The sequence below is a fragment of the Numida meleagris genome, chromosome 3, assembly GCF_002078875.1.
Source record: "Numida meleagris isolate 19003 breed g44 Domestic line chromosome 3, NumMel1.0, whole genome shotgun sequence".
In the NCBI taxonomy this organism is placed as follows: Eukaryota; Metazoa; Chordata; class Aves; order Galliformes; family Numididae; genus Numida; species Numida meleagris.
The window spans coordinates 17,430,075-17,449,520 of NC_034411.1; the positions used below are offsets into that span (position 1 = coordinate 17,430,075).

Genomic DNA, 19,446 nt, shown 5'->3' on the forward strand with positions numbered 1-19,446 from the left:
CGGCTCCTCCCCGCCGGTCCGGGGCCGCTTTCGGAGCGGAGTCGGCGGGAGAGCGGCGCCCGGCGGGGACAAAGCGGAGGAGGCCGAGCTGAGTCGGGCGCTTCCGCAACAGGTCCCGGCCCGGCGCTCTGCCGCTGCGGGCGGCGGGGCCGCCACCGACCGTCCCCATGCGGTTCGGCTCGAAGATGATGCCGGTGAGCGCCGGGGGCGGAAAGTTGGAGCGGGGCAGCGGGAGGGAGAGAAAATGGAGCCTCGGAGGGGGCGGGGGGCGAGCCTGCCCTTTCCTGGCCGTGGGGCTGTGGGAGGGGGCTTCCCCTCCCCCTTCCCTCCTTCTACTTTTTCTTTTTCTTTTTCTTTTTCTTTTTTTTTCTTTTTTTCTTTTTTTTTCTTTTCTTTCTTTCTTTTTTTCTTTTCCTTTCTTTTCCTTTCTTTCCTTTCCTTTCCCAGCTTTCCCTCGCTCACTTCGGGCCCAACCCGTCAGACGGGCTCCCTGGAACGCAGCCAGCGCCGGGGGGCATCGGGCCCCACACCGCCACCGAACGTCCCCCCGCCCCTTTGGGGCCGCCCCCTCTGCGCCCCGCTTCGCGTATCTTTATTTTTTTGACGATTTATGGCCTTAAAGTTCTCCAAGTTGACTCGAAACGCGCCGCGTGAACGGGGGGTGGTTTTGTTCCGAGCTGCGGGGTAAGATGGTGTCCGCGTTGTGTGCGGCTCCCGGGTGGGCCGGGTCAGGCCCCTCCCGCCGCGGGCCGGGGGCTCCGCTTCTTCGCCCTGCGGGGAGGGCCGTGTCCCGCCGGTGGTGCGAAGCGGGTCTTAAATGACACCGCTCTTCTCGGCTGAGGTTGCCCTAGAGCTCAGCTCGATAACTTTGGCCATTGGCACGAAATGCGTGAGGGGGGATGACGTGCAATGCTTTTTTTTTTTTTTTTTTTAAAGAAAACCAAGACAAACGCAAAAACAAACGCAACAGTGCCTGCCTCTGAGTATGTGGCTTCAGTAGCGGGGGTGCCAAATGAAATCCCTAATTCGCTGTTGTTCATAGAGGCTGATGAATGCATAGGGAACCTTAGCAAGTTTAGCACCCGGTTACTCCTTGCTGAGGGAGCTTCCAAATGGTCCCTCTGCCTGACCCCTGCTGCTGTGGGCATGGGAAGTCCCTGAGGAGCACTGCTTAATACCAGAGAGAATGGCCTTAAGTTGTGCCAAGGAAGGTTCAGGTTGTATATTAGGAAAAATCTCATATTAGAAAGAGCAGTGAGGCACTGGCACAGGCTACCCAGGGAGGTGGTGGAGTCACCATCCCTGGAGATACTCAGGAACTGTGGAGATGTGGCACTGAGGGATGTAGTTAGTGGGCATGGTGATCTTAGTGGTCTTTTCCAACCTTAATGATTCTATGATTCTTGAGGGGCATTTCCAGCTGAGCTCTGGGAGGCAGCAGGCAAGGAGCTGTGCTGGGTGCTGAGGCTGAGGATCCATGCTGGAAGGGCAGTGTTGTTGGTGTGCGCTGTGACTGCCTTGTTTTCTATCAGTTGAGGTTCTTCCATTGCAATTAGAAGGAAGTAATGAGTAATAATGTTAGCGAGGGCTGGTTGGCTTTGTTGCTGTAATTAATGATGGAGGAACAGACAAAATACAAGCTTAACTACAGATGGAACGGCCAATGTGTTGTGCAACTGTGATGTTGCCTACGTGTGAAAACCGAGAAACAAGTGATAAAGAGAGATATCAACCCATTCCAGAACTGAGCCAAATAGCACCCTGGAGTTTGGGATCGTTGCATCTGGAGAAGGCTCAGGGAAGACCTTATCACTCTTTACAACTGCCTGAAAGGAGGTTGTGGTGAGGTGGGGGTCACCCTCTGCTCCCAGGTAACAGCAGTAGGATAAGAGGTCATTACCTCAAGTTGCACCAGGGGAGGTTCAGATTGGATATTAGGAGAAATCTCTTCTCCGAAGGAGCAGTGAGGCACTGGCACAGGCTGCCCAGGGAGGTGGTGGAGGCACTGTCCCTTGAAGCGTTCAAGAACCATGGAGATGTGGCACTGAGGGACATGAGTTAGTGGGCATGGTGGGGATGGGTTGATGGTTGGATGTGATGATCTTAGTGGTCTTCTTCAATCTTAATGATTCTATGGTGTAGCAGTAAAATCTCCCAGAGATGCTGTTGCTGACCTGTTCCATGTCACTGCGCTCAAACAAAGGAGGAGGGAGCAGGAGCAGCCATGTCCCATGGGCCATGCAGGTGGCAGGAGCACTCTGCCTGCTGGCTCAGGCTTTCCTCTGATTGGTGACTGAACTTAGTAACGAATCTGTTTTTTAACCCTTAAACAAAGGGGTGGACGCAGCCTTTTCATGTCATGCTTACTGCAAATAATGGAAGATCAGTGAGAGCTGAATGTTGGTAAAAAGAACTAAAAAGACAAAGATTACAAGTATTATTACTTTAATCCAACTTTAAAACAAAAATACAGACCCACTCAAACTGAGTTTGGAGATGCTCTTTAGGGAGTTAAGGTTTCCAAAAAGAGTACAGAAGGATTTTACAGAAGCTTGGTGATCCATTGGCTGTAGGGTACCCAAACAGCCACTTGCTGCTTTGAAAACATCATTTTGCAGCAATATACTTGCATCTTTTACTCTTCTCCACCCTCCAAATAAGTTTATTCATTTAATAATTGAAGTCTCTTCTCCAGACCCATCTCTGCTCTGCAGACAAGGGATTAGATAGCATAGTGGGGCTGGTGACCCTGGGTAGGAAACAGTGATTTTGAGCCCAGCAGGAATTCACCTTTGGACTGGTTGCCACTGAAAAGCTTTGAAACTCCTGAAACAGCACAACAGCTTGTACTCTTTGGAGACTTCCCTGAAACTGGAATGTTTTATGCTGGTAATAGCAGCTAGGCACTAAACTGCTGCTGTAACCATATGTCAAGACAATGTGATTAGAAGTGTGCATAAGAGTGTAATAGGAGGCAACTTGCGCGTAGCTTTGCTGATGGAGGTAATAACAGGGTTAACACTGATGAGCTGTGAGAAGTTCTCACCTTTCATCTGCCAGAGGCTTGTGGGAGTGTGACTGGTTCTGTTAAGTAGTGAACAGGAGCTGGAAACACCTTCAAAAATAGCCTATTTTTCTGCAGCATAATTGGTCTCCCTAATTTTACATTATTACCCTAAAGATGAGCATGCATTGAGAAATAATTTGCGTCATTGTGCATACTGGATAAATGGGTTTTCTCAGATAGTGGGAGGCAGCACAGATGGAGTTACCTTTTAGTGCCCAGCAATGTTTTTAGACCCCCCCCCCCCCCCCCCAAAGATCTGGACAAGGTTCCATTTTACAGTTTGTCTTGCGTGCAGTGCTTATTGGGAGCCTTCTTGATATCAGGATGGATCAGACAAGCAGATACACTGTTAGAGACAAACTGGTGAACTAGGGAGTGCTTACATTCCTACACTACTTTTGCCATCCATCATTGGATAAAAAGAAAATTTCTGAAACTAGTTTCCCAGTAGCCATGTATTATTTTCTAAGTAAGGTAATGGGTGCTGTGGGGTGTAATGGTGCTACAGGGTTTGTAATGGGGTCTGCAGTGGGGGCCATGGGGTTTGCAGTGCTTTGCAGAGGGGGCTGTGGGGAATTGGGGTTTGCAGTGGGGTTTGTAATTGTGCAGTGGATACAGTGGGATTTGCAGTGGGGTTTATGGGGACTGTGGGAGTTGCAATGCTTTATAATGCTGTGATGGATGCAAAGGGATTTGCAGTGGGATCTTTGGGGTGCAATGGTACAATTGAAGCTCTATGGAGTTTGCAGTGGGGCAAAGCTTTGCAGAGCACAGGCAGGGTTTTAATGGCTTGTTATGATAGCAATAAGTGATCTGAGGTATCTCAGTCCCATTCCTTGTAGCCTGTTAATTATTGAAGCTCTGGTCAGGTTTATCAGCCATATAGCGCTGTTTTTCTCAACTGCCTGCATGGATTTAATGCATGAACGGGACTTCAGACTGAGCGCTTCTGAGCATATGCCTTATCTCCTCATTTAAATGAAGTATTTATTAGTGGTTGTACATTCTAAATGATTTCCTAGTTAATGTCAGGCATTTAGAAGTTCCCACACTGAGATTGTATTCAAATACTTTTGTGTGGTACTCAATGTTTAAAGTATTTTGTCTGGAATGCTGAAGAAGGCTTAGGTGGCTGTTTGGGGCAGCTTTCTTACCTCTGTGCTTCTCTCGCTTTTTTGCACTTCTTTTACGCATTGTGACCTTCATCATTATTCATGATAGGAAAACATTACCTCGAGTTTTCTACAGTACATTTTTTTTCTTTTGTGTTGTTACAGTACGATCTTTTCCATGAAGAGTATGAAAAGCTGTTGATTTCTGAGGCGGCCTTCCATCTGGAATGTGTGTGCCAAGTCGTGTTGGGTACCTCTGTTTCTTTGTCAGGCTTTACCAGTAGTGGGGGGAAGGGCAGCATTACAAACTCGTACCAGCAGTGGGACTGGGGGAGGTGGTTCATTATTCTGCTTCTGATCTGCTCAGCAGCACAGAGTGTGAGTGCCTTGTGGGACTCCTGCATTTACTGCTTCAAGGGCCAGCATGTGCTGCTGAGGATGGGGGTTGGGGAAAACTCACAGGATTTAGTTGTTTAAATTCTAATGTCACCAGATGAGATCTCTGCTTTATTAAGGATCAGGTCTGCTTTGTGAGGTTCATTTCCATGTGAGTCAGATGGACTTTGAAAGAGGCAGTTGTGAAGGTACTTTCAGAGGAACAAACTAGCGGAGTGGAAGTGGCAGTGTGCCTGGCATTCCTTTCGATTATTGACCAAGAGCTGCCCTCGAAATGCCTGGTTGCCAGCGGCTGCCCCTGCCTAGCGGTGCTTGGGGCCTCTCCCTCTGCTCTCACCCAGCTGTGGGATGGTGGGCAGTCCTGCTGCCAGACTCTCAGGAAGGCTTCTTTCTTCTTGAGGGCTCTGGAAGCTGGATAGTGGCCATGCTCACAAGAGAATGAGCAGAGGAAGCTCTCCTTGCTCTCAGTTTTATTATCTCCAGGCCTGCTTTCTCCTAGCTTAGTCACTTCTGAGTCAGGCAACGGTCTTTTTTTGATCTCCGGTTCTCAGAGTCAGATGATACTGTGTATAAAGTTCACCAGAAATCCTGGATATCATGAGAAGTGCACCTAATTACCTTAGTCACTGTTGCTCAACTGTTTCAGAAGTTTCACATTCCATGGAAATGCCTGAAAGGCTGTTTAAAGCAGTGTTAGACAGCTCTTTGCTGTAGTTTGGGGATATGGAGAGTGCACAGTAAGTGAATTGGGGAAAAAGCAGTAATCTTGATACTATCACGATGCTGGACGTGCAAAAAGGCAAAAAGCAGTTTCCCGCTTACTTTTTTTCTGTTTGCTTTTTGTTAATCATTGATATTCTGGATCTCGCTTTGAGTGCTTAGAGTTGGTCACGCCTGCATCCTCACCAGTTTCACTGTAGTCATAGCATTGCGTGGATGTTTAACCCAGTCTCGGTTACGTATAAATGATGAGCCCTTTGTGTTTCAGTGCTGTGGCATCAATGCCAAGCATTTCAGTAGTGAGATGGTAATGTTATTTTAGTAGTAGTTTCTTCTCTCTGCACTGATGCTTCGAGGCCTTCCCACCTCCTGAGCCTTTGCATGGCTGTGTGTGGCACCCTAGCTTGTGTGGGCATCTATTTTAAAAGAAAAAGGGGGATTAGGAGGACACTTCTGGAGTTTTTCTTCACCTTTTTGTAAATTCTGCTCTTAGATTCTTTTTTTTTTTTTTGCAACATCCTTTTGCAAAATAAAGCATATTGAATGTTAGTATCAAGCATGCTGCTGTTATCAGTATTTCTGCATTGTTCTCTGTTTATAGTCCCCAGGCCAAAGTAAAAAAAAAAAAAAAGATGCTTTCATACTGCTGACCTAAAAGCTTCTGATGTTGCTCTTTTAAGTTGTTTAATATCAAAATCCGGTGTCTAAAATGCCGGATCAGAGCATTTATTGAGGGGAACTGAAGCTGCAGGGAGGTTAAGCAACTTGTTAAAGGTCACTCAGTGAGTTCAGCCTGGGATTTGGGAGACCAGGATTCCCCTAGAGTCAAACCCACTGGTATGCTGCGGTGTGGTATTCCAGCTGCACTACAGCTCTGTCATGCCCGGTGTAGGAGTTGAATGAGCTTGTGTACGGTAACTATGTCTTCTCAGCACCTCCATCTCCTGTGCGTCTGGTTCTGTGGGGTCAGAGAGCCTGAGGGTAGTTCATTGAGAACAGACCCTAAAAGAGAAGATTGTTCATACATCCTTTATGTGTGTGTGAAGTGAAAATTCACTGTTCACTGATGAAGACGTATCTTGGATATAAGGAGGTTTACTTTTTTTCTTTTTTGTTGTTTTTGTCAAGCTGAGAGCTTTTCCTTGTCTTCTGATACTTCTGTTTTGTGAGGCTTAACTGCTTAAGGAGCAATTTAGATCTTGGTTTGGATTACCAGTTTCCCTCAATTGTAGTGAAGTGCTAAATCCCATTGTTTCTTAAAATTGAAAGCTAAGGCAGAGTCTCAGGAGTTGTGTATTTTTCTTACCTTAAGTTTCCTTCTGCTCTTTAAAAGAGGGAAATCATGTTTTCTTAAATCTTCGTCAGAGAGGTTTTTTTCCTTTAATTCTGTTGTTATCCCATTCGAGTCTTACACTGCACTGAGCTGCCTGTATGCTGCAGTGTGAATAAGGAGCTGGGAGGCCACACACAGGCACTAATGCAGAGCATTCCTCTTGCAAAAGCCGAAGTTGTGGGAACTGGTTGGGGCAACAAACTGTGCAAAAATGTCCAAAAAGGGTTTTAATACCTGTAGCTGGGGATGTTCTTCAGCCGTTCCTGGCATACCCATGTACGGTTATAAACTGGTGATAATTTCCTTGCTGCTTGGAAATGGTGACTTGTCTGTAACCAGACCTCTTCACCCTGCTCTCATCCCACATGAGTGTACTCCCCCAAATGTGGAACCTTACTCAGACTGGTATCTGGGTCATGCCATGCAGTGATCCGTAGCTCCTGCCCTGCCTTCTCTAGGGAATTCAGACTTAGAGCATCCTGAAGCTGGGAAGGTCCTCTCAGGGGTGGGATTGTCACAGCCTGCCTCTCAACATAATGAAGTGTTGCAGGAAAACCTGTCTGACCTAGCAGGGAATGTGGCTGATTCTGGACTGCAAAAGAAGGGCTGGGGCAAGGAAAAAGCTGTCACTGAGCCATGAAAGGCAGGGTGTGCAGGGGCCAGGTGAAACATTCCAGACCTCTTGGAGAATGCCATGAAGCTCTATTGTGAGATAGCAAAAATGGCAAAGCAGCACTGAAACGGGTTGGAGGGTATCCTATGATTCTGAGTTGGAAGGTGCCCACAAGGATCACGGAGTCCAACCCCAGGCTCCACTCAACACCACTCAAACACTACATCTGAGAGCACTGTTCAAATGTTCCTTGAACTCTGGCACTGGGGCCATGTCCACAGCCCTGGGCAGCCTGTTCCATGCCCTCTGCCCTCTGGGGCAGAACCTTTCTCTAACCCTCACCTGACTGTCCCCTCGGGCCCTGTCACTGTCACAGAGAGCAGAGCTCAGCGCTGCCCTCTGCTCCCTGTGAGGAGCTGCAGCTGCCATGAGGCCTCCCCTCAGCTCCTCTGCTCTGGGCTGAGCAACCCCAGGGGCCTTAGAGCTCCTCAAACACTTTGTCCTTCAGACCCTTCTCCATCTTCATAGCTCTCCTTTGGGCTCTCTAGTTTTGTCTTTGTTATGAGCGCTACCTCCTTGGCCTGCTTCCTCTCCCTCCCTCAAATGTAGCCCCACAGTGCATCTTGCAGCCTTTTAAGAACAGATCTTACTACATGTAAGGTTTGCACAGTGAAGCTATGGAAACAGCACTGCATGCCTCCTGCCTCTGCAGCATTGTTCCTGTGCTGTTGTACATAGGTCCTGCCCATGAGGCCTTTCTGGTTTCCTAGTATTGCACAAAACAGCATTACTTAGGGTGCTTCTCTTGCAAGCAGCCAATAGTGAAATTGGGGAAGAGAAAATGTATTCTGCCTCCAGGGAAGCTGGATGACTGGCCCAATGGAAATGGGCTGAGGGGAGCATTTTCTGGAGTTCTTGAGGCAAAAGAAACCTGTTGAGGAATTGTGCCTAATACAAATGTTGATTGAGTCAAATTTCTTTTTCCTCTGTTTATATCATTACCAGTAGCTGTGACATCACCTCAGTGGCCACCATTTCACACACAGCCACCTGTGGGGATCTCTGTCATGGCTTTGGTTATGGCAGCATGCAGAGCCACTCAGCAGGCCAGCTGCTTTGCTCTGATGAACTGTTCTCCCTTCCTTGACTTCTCAGCTGGTGTCTGTAGATCTTGCTACTGCCTAGAAAATGCCCCTGGGAGCTTGTGGTACTTAAATAAAACCTGTCAGACAGTGATCAGCTGCGCAATCTGCCAGCCTTCTGCAGCTCCTGGTACAGGAGCTGAGTGTTTGCTGATGAAAGGTAAAGCATGTCAAGCTCTGTTACAGCAGCAAGGGTTAGATCAAGCAGGGTACTTGGTGGGCTAGTGGGTGAATTGGTGGGGCTAGGTTTCTCCTCCTGGTTCTACTGTAGTGGGTAAATTGTACATATCCTCTTATAATGTGATTAACTAGACCATCTGACCAGCCATTGTTTCCCATATTGGAATAGCCCCATCATTCTCTTTGCTCGCAAAATAAAAGCGATCCATCTGTGTTGGTGCAAAAGCTCAATGTGTCTTCTGTGCCAGTTGAATGTATGCCACTGTAGTGCAATGTTATTCAGTATCTGCACAATTCCTAATGACTTCCTGTGTGTTTGCAGCCCAGAAGTGGTAGGACAGAAGTTCTTTTTGGCTTTGAACAGTAACTTCAATTGTTGTAAAACAGATATGATCACCAAGCATGGACATTTCCTGGTGGTTGTCTTTGACACTGCTGGTGGCTATATTGTCAGTCTCTATTACCATGGGCAGATTGCTCTCAGTGCGCTGGCAGTCATCTGAGTTTGACAAGCGAACATCGTTCTTCAGAGTACACTTCCATCACAACAGAAATGCATTTCCACCCAGAACTGGTGGTTAATAGGAAAGGGCTGCCCTACTGTACGGATATGGTGTGATGTTACACCTAATTCATTTAATAGTAGGTTGCTGCTCAAATGGATACCTTTGTTCCTTTGATTCCCACCTCCACCCAAAGCCACGTGTCCTTGTAGCTTCCCAATGAATTTAGCAAGGAGTTAGGTGATGGCTGATTGGGAGGAATAACCACCTACACTGCAGGCAAAAAAGGAACGAGAAAGCTCATGTGATGGAAGTGATTTGCCACGTGCGTATGTAATCTGATTTGGTGAGGAAGGGCATGACTGTTGTCTCTGGCAGTTCACAGAGTTCACCATCTAGGTGGGCTAAGCTGTAGCAGTCAGATGATGCTCATGCTTTCCTTGAGTTCCGTGTTGTCTTGAGAGGATTTCTTCACCAACTTTAGCTGCCCTCACTCCCTGCAAGGATTAAGTTGGACTAACACAGGTGTATTTTTCTCTGGTGAGAGTGATAAATTCATACAGCAGGAAGCCTTTGCTTCCTGTAGGTTCGTGTATAGGAAGCCAGAGCTCACTCTGAAAGCAGTAAAGCATGCAGACTGCTGTGCTGTGAGGCCTGAAATTTCTTTATTTTCCTTTTTGTTTGTCCTGGAGGTAGATGGCTGAGCAGCCTGTTTTGGAGTTGGGGCATAAAGGGGATGTTTACCCAGGTGCTTAAACGTGTGTCATTGTTTCAGTTGCTAGAAACAGTGTGGCTTCTGACCCACCTCTGCAGGCCATGAGCACTGGATTTGTCAGATCTTTAATGGAGGTAGGACACTGGCAGTTGTTTTCATGGAGGAGTGACTAACCCCATGTAAGGAGTGGTATTTTCAAAAGTGCTTGTCACTCATCCCTATGAAGTTGCAGAGACTGGAGTGAGCTAGTATTCTGTGCCTTTTTCTCCTCAACTTGCTACCTAATTTGCTCTGCTTTAATAGGAAATACTTCAGCTCTTGTTCAATTTCTTTCTTTCTTTTTTTTTTTAAACTGCTTGTGATATCGCCTAAAAAATATTCCTCCTTTCTACTTCAATACCATGCCTCCCTCCTGGGCACTCCCTGGAGCTGCTGTTAAGCAGAAGGTAATAACTGATCTTGGTGTGTGGGTCGGGCACGTGTCGCGTGATGAACATCGGGTTTAGCCTGTGTGTTCTGGTGGGCTGAGGCACAGTGCTCCTGGGTGTGAACACTGAGTGTCTTTTCATCGGCGAGATTATTGCACGTTGGCTGGAAGAGTAGAAAATTGGTATTTTTAAGCATGAGAAAGAGTTGGTGCCTTAGCCTGCAGGCGGTGTGGTGTGGGTGGTAGAGCTCTCAGGTTGCTGTGACAGCCTGTGCTGTTGAGGTGTAGGTTGTTAAATATGCTTTCATCCCTGGTGCAGGTGTAACTTTGTTTATCTCTGTGTTTGTACAAAGCCTGCTTCTTTGGCTACCAGCAAAACTACTAGACTCGCTTTTCATCGTAATATACTTGCACTTTAAAGGTCTGCTTTGAGAGGGGCGAATCTCACGTGTCCCAACAGGTAGCACTTGGTATGCCTTCTCATGGGTCTCTATCCACCCAAGAAGCTCAGAGAGCAGGAATGCTTATTCCCAGCATAGGTATATCTAGAGCAACAAGAGCAGCTTAGTTTCTTTTTCTTTTTATTTATTTATTTAGTACAAAGACTGCCTCTGGGGTTTGACGCAAGTACAGAAAATTGAGATGATTCAGGCTTAAGTCTGAGTTCATAACCCCACTCGTTATACATGAATGTTGTCTTCAGGCTTTTCTGCGAGGTGCAATGGGTGCCGTGATGCTGAGGAACAGGCAGGACTGTAAACCCAGTGGGGCTGACAGGAATCAGGCAGAACATAGGAGCTTTTGTAGCAATTAGGTGGTAGTGTGTGCCTGGAAATTATACTCTTTATTTGTACCAAGTGTTCATAGTAGTGTTGAATAGTTCAGAGAGAGCCCGACTGAAGGAACAAGTCTCTGAAGACTCGACCCTTCTGTCATTGACTCCAAGAGGAGGAACAGCTCCAAGCAGGACACCAGCACTGGCCATGGGAGCACTGCGTATGGCTGGTTCTTCAATCAGCCTGCACGGGGATTTTGTGAAGTGTCTGACAGCGTGAGACTGGTGGCTCTAAGGAGCTGTCAGGGGCATGTGGGGAGAAAGCTTTGAGTGGAGAAGGGAGAAGAGAACTTGAGGGAAATGTGGGAAGCAGAGGAACTTCAAAGCACAGATGGTAATGGGAAAAGGCCTATGAACATGCTGCGGTGTGGTACAATGTGAAGAATGTTTTCAGGATTTGTTTACCCTGAATTTCTACAGTTGTTTAACTACATTGGTGTAAATCCAAGTTTGGATTCAGGTCTGAACAGAATCGGCTATACACTATGTGTTGGTTAATGAGGGTGCTCAGTGAAAGGCCGTGGTTTCCTGCATTTGTTATTGAAAGCAGTTTTTCTTCTCTCTTAAAACATATGGGCCAGTTTGTTTGTTTTTTAGAATATTTCCTCCTGCCAAATGCTGATGTTGAGATAATTACCTGCGGTGTAAAAGTGGCTTTAAAAGCTCCCCTTGAGCTGAGACGCTCTTTGCCTTCAGTGATATGTGGTGACTTGACCTCCTGAGTGTATGAGTTTTGGTGTTCATTTGGAATTCACAATTGTAATTGTTTGCCCAGACCTTTCGGCTTTCTGGCCTGTGTGGGGACTTCTGCTCTGTTCTTGTGTCTTAGGATGACAGAGGAAAAAAGTCAGAAAAATGTACCTTGGATGCAGAGTAAAAGTCTTAGCTGAGACAGATGTTTCTTAATGACCTTGTGTGTAATACCCTGCAGAAGGAGGAGGATGCAGATTAGGAACCCTCTATTTACCAGTCATGAGTTATGTCTGATTATGTCTGACAGATTTTTAGAAAAACAATACAGCTGAACTGGGATGATGAAGATACTCTGTTAAGTTTGGCAGGAAGGTTGAAATTGCACCTTCCTCGTGGAGGCCTGAACTGGAGTGCTGAGTTTTGTCTTTGGAGCAGCTGTCCATGAAGTAGGTGGGTCACAAGCCCACGTCCATTAACTGCAGATGGTGACAGTGCTTGGCAAGAACTCCGTCTATTTTCCTTGCAGATCTTCAAATGCCCATAATGATGATTCAGGTGTGTGCCTGATAGGGAGCTGAAGTATGGCACAGACTGAGGTTTGTGCTATAGCTGTTGTCCAGTGTACTATTGTATTCCAAAAGCAGATGGCTTTTATTCTGTTGAGGATTTAAAAAAAAAGAAAAGGGGAAGGGGAGAAGCTTCCTCTTTGCTGTTTCCCGTTCTCATTTTCCTGCCCAAAAGTGCATACAGATGTCAGTTTTTCCAGCATTTAAAACATAATGTACATCTTTACCAAAGATAAGTTTATTACGTATTTAAAGATGATCTATACAAGCAGAAACTATTGTGCCTTTGAGAGAAGAGGCTGAGTTTGTTTTCTCTTGTGATACAATTGAAAGGAAAAAGGGCCATTCTTTATGTAGACCAGGAATAATTTGAACAATTCTGCGGTGCTTCCTACAGTACTCCACCTACCTTGCATCATAACTTCCTGTCTCACACTTATGGCCAAGAGCCAGTACAATATAAACAGAGTAGTGTGCGCTGCAGATGAGACAGAAGGAACCTAACTCCATGTATTTGGGTGTGGCTATAGGTAAATATTTAACTTCACTCTGTATTTCTGTTGAACGTAGCTTTATTGAACAGCTGAATACAAAAAAAAAATCAGGGTTAGTAATCATCCTGTACGCCTGTCTTCTAGTAAGTCTATTATATAATCTTTTGCTTCCCTTAATCTTTTGCTTACCTTAATCTGCAGGTACAGTAAGTGAGCGTGTTACCTTCAGAGGGACTGTTTTAAGGTTCTGAGGGACTTCATGTGTCAGGCTCACTAATTTATTTTATTGAGGTGTACTTTACAGGTCTTAATTTAATTTTTAATGTAACTATGTACCAGCTTTGAATGCTGTTTATTAGAACATGAAAATCTGCCATTGTGCAGGCTGTCTTCTGTTGTTTAAGAAGTTGCATCAAGTCAGCAAAAATATCTATTTTAGTATCTGATTTCTTCGTGGCTGTCTAGGAAGGTGCAGCGTCAGTGTTCCCACTAGGTAAGCTGCTTCCTTTTAAAACTCTTTGTTTGAAGGGTTTTTATACTTATCAGGGGAAATTCACTCGTTGTTAAAACTTTTGATATCAAATCCGTGGGTGGAATCAGTTATTTCTCATTTCTGTCATCTGTACTTAAAATTTGATAGTTAATCTATTCATTATAAAAATTGTGCGGTGCTAAAATTAACTTCTAAAAATATGTTTTAGTTCAGGGTCTAAATTGTGTTGTTGTAATTCTTCTCCATCCCACGCACTGTTCCAGAAAAAGCTATTTCTCATTTGAAACAATGGCTTTTCAGTATTGAAACATACTGCTGCTGTGTAACCGTGTTCTGTGGAGAAGTCACTGAAGGGCATGCAGGGAGCTCCTTCTCCGAGGCTTGTTTATACAGCAAATCAGGTGTACATGCTGTCCGTGTGGTAGGAAAATATATTGCCTATCTTGAACCATTTGCAGCCTAATCTAGCAGATGTAACTTGGATAACAAGAGAGGGAATATGACTGCAAAGCATTGCTTTGTTAACCTTAAGAGTGACTTTAAACGCTTCCTTAAAAATGACACCTAAAAAAATTTGTTGTGCAAGCCAAAACCATTATTTAGATGTGCTATGGAAGCAAACCAAACAGCCAACAACATGAGTATTGTGTGGTTCAAGAACAGTAGTGTTCACTCTAAAACACAGAGAATTTAGAATGTGGCATACAATTATATTATTAGTTCTAATGCAAGGTAATGAATCATGATCTCAAGAGGCTGTATGCTTGCTTGCCGAGTAAATAGTGCTGTTTCTGTCATTGCCTGCTTTGCCTCTGTCTCCCAGTCTGTAAAGTAGGAAACTGCTTGCTTTTGTCAGGACTTCCTGGTTGTAAGATGCTTTGAAGATGCAAAATAGTACATGAATAGATGCTGCAGCTCATACTGTATGTTGTGTAGTTTGCAGGAAAGGACTGCGTAAGGTTAGGAGCTGAGGAAGTAGTGAAAAATAGGGGTAAGGTAGTATTCTTAAGAAACTCCCTACTTGGTTGTAATATTTCATAAGCTATTGAGTTTTTCCCTGGAAGATTGTTGTCTATTGTTCAAGTTTAATGATGTGAGTCAGATTTTTGACTAGGAACTGTTGGGGGGAGGGAGGGGTGGAAAGAAAAGTAATGCTTATCCTCTAAATCTTTGAAGTAGCTTCAAGAATTCACGATATTTAAACTGTATCATGCAGAATAATGAGGTTTTCCACTGAATACATGCATCCTGAGATTTACTGCTTAAGCTAAAACTTCTTAGTATAATTATTATTATTGTGTTTGTTAGGAAGCGTACAAATTAACAGCCTTTTAATACCTAAGATGTGTGATATCAGCGCTTCGTAGTATGAGATGTCTACTCCTCACAGAAGCACTATCAAAGCTGAAGAGAAAAATAATATTTCTGTTTCTCCTCAATTTTAATCAATAGTTGAGCTCTTATGACTAAAGGCGGAGGTTGATATGAAATGATATCTTTTTAGATGGATGTAAATTACGTGTTTGTTCTGACCTGTATTCCAAATAGTTTTTAAACCTTTTTTTGTTTGTTTTTGGTATGACCAAGCAGGAGCCAGAATGCGACGTGATCGTAGACTAGTTAGTGTTTCTGTAGAGCTATCCTTAAATATTTCTGTTTGCACTGAAAACAAGCCTCAACGCTTGCAAGTAAGTTAGGCTGTGTGTGATGTTTGTGCAATTGTATGAGATGATCCTGTTGATGAGTTTTGACAGCAGGCGGGTCAGACGTGGAGGCAGATGTAAGGCTATTTGGAACTGATGTACAAGAGAGGAGGAGTAAGGTGGGGTGTGACTTGCCTTAATTGATGCCTTCTTTTGTCCTCCTTTATTTTGGTGGCTTTTCTCTTCCTGTTCCTGGGTGTGTTACAGTCCAGGCTTAGTGGCTATATTTGGAATGATGCACAAATAATACTGGTTGAAACAAAATAACACATTTCATGCTGGGAGGACGCAAGTTTTAGCTCATACCAATTTGAATTTTCTTGGATTTGTGTGGCAGGCTTTTTTGAGACTTAAAGTCCTCCTTTATGTCCGGTGCTTTGCTTGTAAGTCATTCGTCACAGCAAAAATGATCCCCTGCTTTAGTTCATGTGCCCTTGGTCATCCCTGTGCCCTTGGTCCACCCAATCGAACTGGCTCATTTGGTGGCTCTATAACTGCAAACTTTTTATTTTCTGAGCTGTAGCAGAGTCAGCTGAAATCTGTGGTGCGACTTTAAGAGGAATTGCTTTGTTCCTTTTACTACACATCCCTGGTTCCTGCAAGTATGCTGCAGTACTGGGATGTTTCTACATTGTAAAGCTTTTCAGCACTTGAGAACAGTGAGTATGTCTTGAGGGAAAGGTGAGCTGAAGGATCCTCAGTTCAGAATTTTAGCCAAAGTAAAGTCCCTAACTAAAAGTTCTCAGCCATATGTGCTGAGCATTCCTAAAACTCAATCCTTCAAAATTTAAAAGAGTGAAAAAACATAATCCAAGGCTATCTGGAATTGTCAAGTATTTCACTATCTGTCTGAATGCTGTCTGTAAAGGAAAATACAAGAACTGAGATTCTTCTTCCCTTTGTTTTAGCACATCTTTTAGCACAGGATGGTTGAGACTGGCATGGACATCTGGGTCTGTCAGGTTCAATCCCTGCTGAAGCAGGGACACTCAGTGCAGGCTGCCCAGGCCCACGTCCAAGCGGCTTTTGGAGATCTCGAAGGAGGAGACTCCACAGCCTCTCTGAGCAACCTGTGCCAGTGCTTGGAGGACTTCCAAATGGTCTCAGAATTGTCCCTGGAGCTAAGGGAAAGTGGAAGGAGGTAACTGTGAAAGTCACATCAATTGTGTGGACATGTTTTTAGGTTTTTTGCAGGGAGTGATGTTTCCTCCCATCCCCATTTCCTAGAACACGGGGGACAGATTTAATGCAGATACCACTAACTCTCAGAAATGACCCCTACACGACAGGTTTGAGTGCTCTCGGCCTAATGTGTTAGTAATTATCTTGAGCACTGTGGATAGAAACCACAACTCGTGATCCTTCCTGTGTTGCTGTCTGTGTCTGTAAATCCTGAGGATTAACGACTGGAGATAAACAGGCACACTGAAGAGTGAACAGCCCTGCTAGGGTCAAATTAGGTCTGCTTTGTGTGCAATACTATGTTTTTGTATAACTTGCTCTTAATTCCCATCCATGAGCTCATCTTTTAAAACTAACAAATCTTACTGCTGACCCACTACCTGTGTGATTTAGTTCTATGAGTACAAGATTATACAGCATTAAATGTGAAGAGTTTGTATTTTGTGTTCCTATATAACCCTGCTCTAAAGCCATTTGAGAGCCTGTTTTTTATTTATACTTTTCTGTCCCAGTTTTTGTGTTTAAATAGCATTTTTACCTGGTTGCATATGACATCCCTCACTGTCAGCCTCGAGAAGCACTAAATGTAAAACGTAAGCGTGCAATGATGAAGGACTGAAGCAGCATATGGAGGTGCTGTTTGGAAAGCTTTGTCTCCTAATTTAGGTCAGTACTTCAGCGCGCTGTGCTGTTTACAGCACAGCAGTTGTGTCAGCCTTCTCCATATAATAGGTGTGTGTGGTAAGCCCATCCTACCTGCAGGCCTGCAGCGTGGCTCCGGCCTACGCACAGCATGGAGTCATAGAATGGCTTAGGTTGGAGGGGACCTTAAAGATCATCTAATCCCAATCTGCTCTGTGGGCAGGGCTGCCCCCCACCAGCTCAGGCTGCCCAGGGCCCCATCCAACCTGGCCTTGAGTGCTTCCAGGGATGGGCCATCCAAAACTTCTCTGGGCAGCCCTTTTCTAACATAGACAGCTTTAGAGAGGCAGTGCAGTTTTGTGGCTTGTTCATACAGAATAATAATCAAAAATCAAGGATCCGTCTTCAACTATGACAAAAGAACAGGGTAAAATAGCCTTTCTTTCCTCCTTATGTTGTTTTGGGGGGAGACCTTACATTCATCCTAATGCGTCCTAATTGCCTAATGGCAAGTCAGCTTGTATTGTGTGAAACTGCAATGCTAAGTGTGATGGGAGTGCAAATATTCTGCTTCCTTTGCAGTAAATTCCAGTCTTCTACGTATGTTGCTTCCCTTGTTTTTCTATGATAGAGAATATCTCTGAATTCTAGGTGACTGTTCTGCTATGTCAGCTGAGTGCAGTGTGTAAGTATGGTAATGTGTAAGGAATTCTGGCACATCACCTTAAGAGAGAAAGAAGGAAACTGTAGGTCCAGATTTGAAAAACAAACAATCCTCCAGTAATATAATTCAGAGGAGTACTTCTGTAGCATCTCACTGGCTTATACCTTTAAAGGAAATCTGGGTTTGTTTTGAAAATCAGTATACACAGTAGTTAATGAAGAATGGTCCTATTATGTTGAAAATAATGTGATAAATGAGATTTGTGCCTTCAGTATACAGCCTGGTTTTGTGTTCTAAAGTAAGCATGTCCTGTTGTCTTTGTCTTTTCCAGATGTTTCTGACAGTGTACCTCAGTAACAATGAACAGCACTTCACAGAGGTGCCAGTCACCCCTGAGACAACATGCAGAGATGTGGTGGAGCTGTGCAAGGAGCCTGGTGAGAGTGAATGCCACCTGGCTGAGGTGTGGTGTGGCTCAGGTAGGTTAGACTCCAGCACAGAGCCATGTCAGAGGCAGTCCTGCCCCATGGAATTTCTGCTTTACGTTTTTGTTAATCTCTTAATCAGAATTGCTGTATAAAATTGCATCCCTAGGAAGGTGCACACATGCAACAAGTGATTAAAAGTGGGGGAGGAAAAAAAAGCAACAGTCAAGCATGCAAATTTTCTTATGCCTGCGCAGCTCTTCCCCAACTCAAATGAGTCTTTGAAAGTTGTAGGGGAGTTGTTTTTTGTTCCTTCTTCTCCAAGTGGCTTGTGCAGGGTTTTTCAAGTGGTAAGTATCAGTAGTTCTCTGGAACAATCTTCTAAATCCCATCGCTACTTTCAATTGCAGTGACCAAGGAAAGAAAGCTTCCTTTTTTGGATGTTGCCTTTGTCATTCATTAATTGAGTCTGGTAGGGAAGGAGTGTTACCAGAAGTAGCAGGAGCCATCTGATACTAGATGCTTCTAAATAAAGGTATATAGTGGGTGAGAGGAATGAGATGGGACAGGAGACAATAAATTCAAATTTCCGTAACTTTCCGTTGCTATGTTGAGACTGGAGAACATGTCAACAAACAAATCAAAAGCTGAAGTGTGGTTAACTTTTAAATGGGAAGCGACTCTTATCTGCTGTCTCCATTTTTTTTTCTGAGATTAGTATTTGCAGAGCCTATTCACATGGTTAGTGGTAGTTATTGTCAGAAGGCCAAAAACCCTATGATTTGTTGATAAAGTATTGGCAATCATTTTAGAAACTAAATTGTTCTTGTTCCCTTCATGGATCCTGTCATGTTTACTAATTATATACTAATATATACAAGCACTGGTATGTGTGTGCACACAAAACCCTAGAGTTTCAAACTGTACGTTTTAACAAAAAATGCAGTTTTCTCGAATCATATGCTATTAAGTGGCTTGAGTACTGGGTGAAGTAAATGCATGTTGTTCTAACAAAAGTGTATCTTTTTTTTAAGCATCTGTATACCATCTAGTAGCAACCATTTGCAAAATATGTTTTCATGTATATTTTGAATTTTTTTGAAGGGGGGAGGGAATACCCCTAACTTTGCGAACATCTAAAACAAAAGAAGGTCAGGTTCACTGTCTTGTTTTGCCAAGATACCCCATGGCTTCCATTACACCAAGCAAGTTAAACTTGATTTTAAAATAAACGTGGCACATGCCAGCCATCCTTCTGAGGTAGAGACAGAAGATGGTTGTTGAAAAATGAGTGCTTGGACTTCAGTTACTAAGATTCTTCTGAGATAGCTCGTCTCTCTTTCCCTTCCTGACACTTGCTCAGGAATTTAAGCCTTTGTTGTCAGACCATATTAAACATACTTTGAAACATTGCCGCGAGTGAGCTTGAGGCACTCTGCTCCCTGAATGGGGGCAAGCTTACTGCTCTCCCTGTCCTCCCAGTTTTGCTTGAAGTTTGATGAGTATCAGGGCAAGCTTCCTTGATCTTTCTGTTATCGCTG

General features: G+C 44.5%; 1 protein-coding gene across 3 annotated transcripts in view; it reads left to right on the forward strand.

The window, feature by feature from the left end:
• The window catches only part of TP53BP2 (tumor protein p53 binding protein 2), a 40,975-nt gene continuing 21,535 nt past the window's right edge, over positions 7-19,446 (forward strand). For 2 of the 3 annotated variants that reach the window (XR_002436584.1, XM_021390432.1), the window contains exons 1-2: positions 7-194; positions 17,812-17,959. Coding sequence is in view for 2 of the 3 variants with exons in the window: in XM_021390432.1 (XP_021246107.1) it covers positions 168-194; positions 17,812-17,959 (175 nt within the window). In the remaining variant the exon portion in view is untranslated. Of the gene's footprint in view, positions 195-4,344; positions 4,409-17,811; positions 17,960-19,446 lie in introns of all 3 variants that reach the window. The other variant, XM_021390433.1, reaches the window with a different exon arrangement.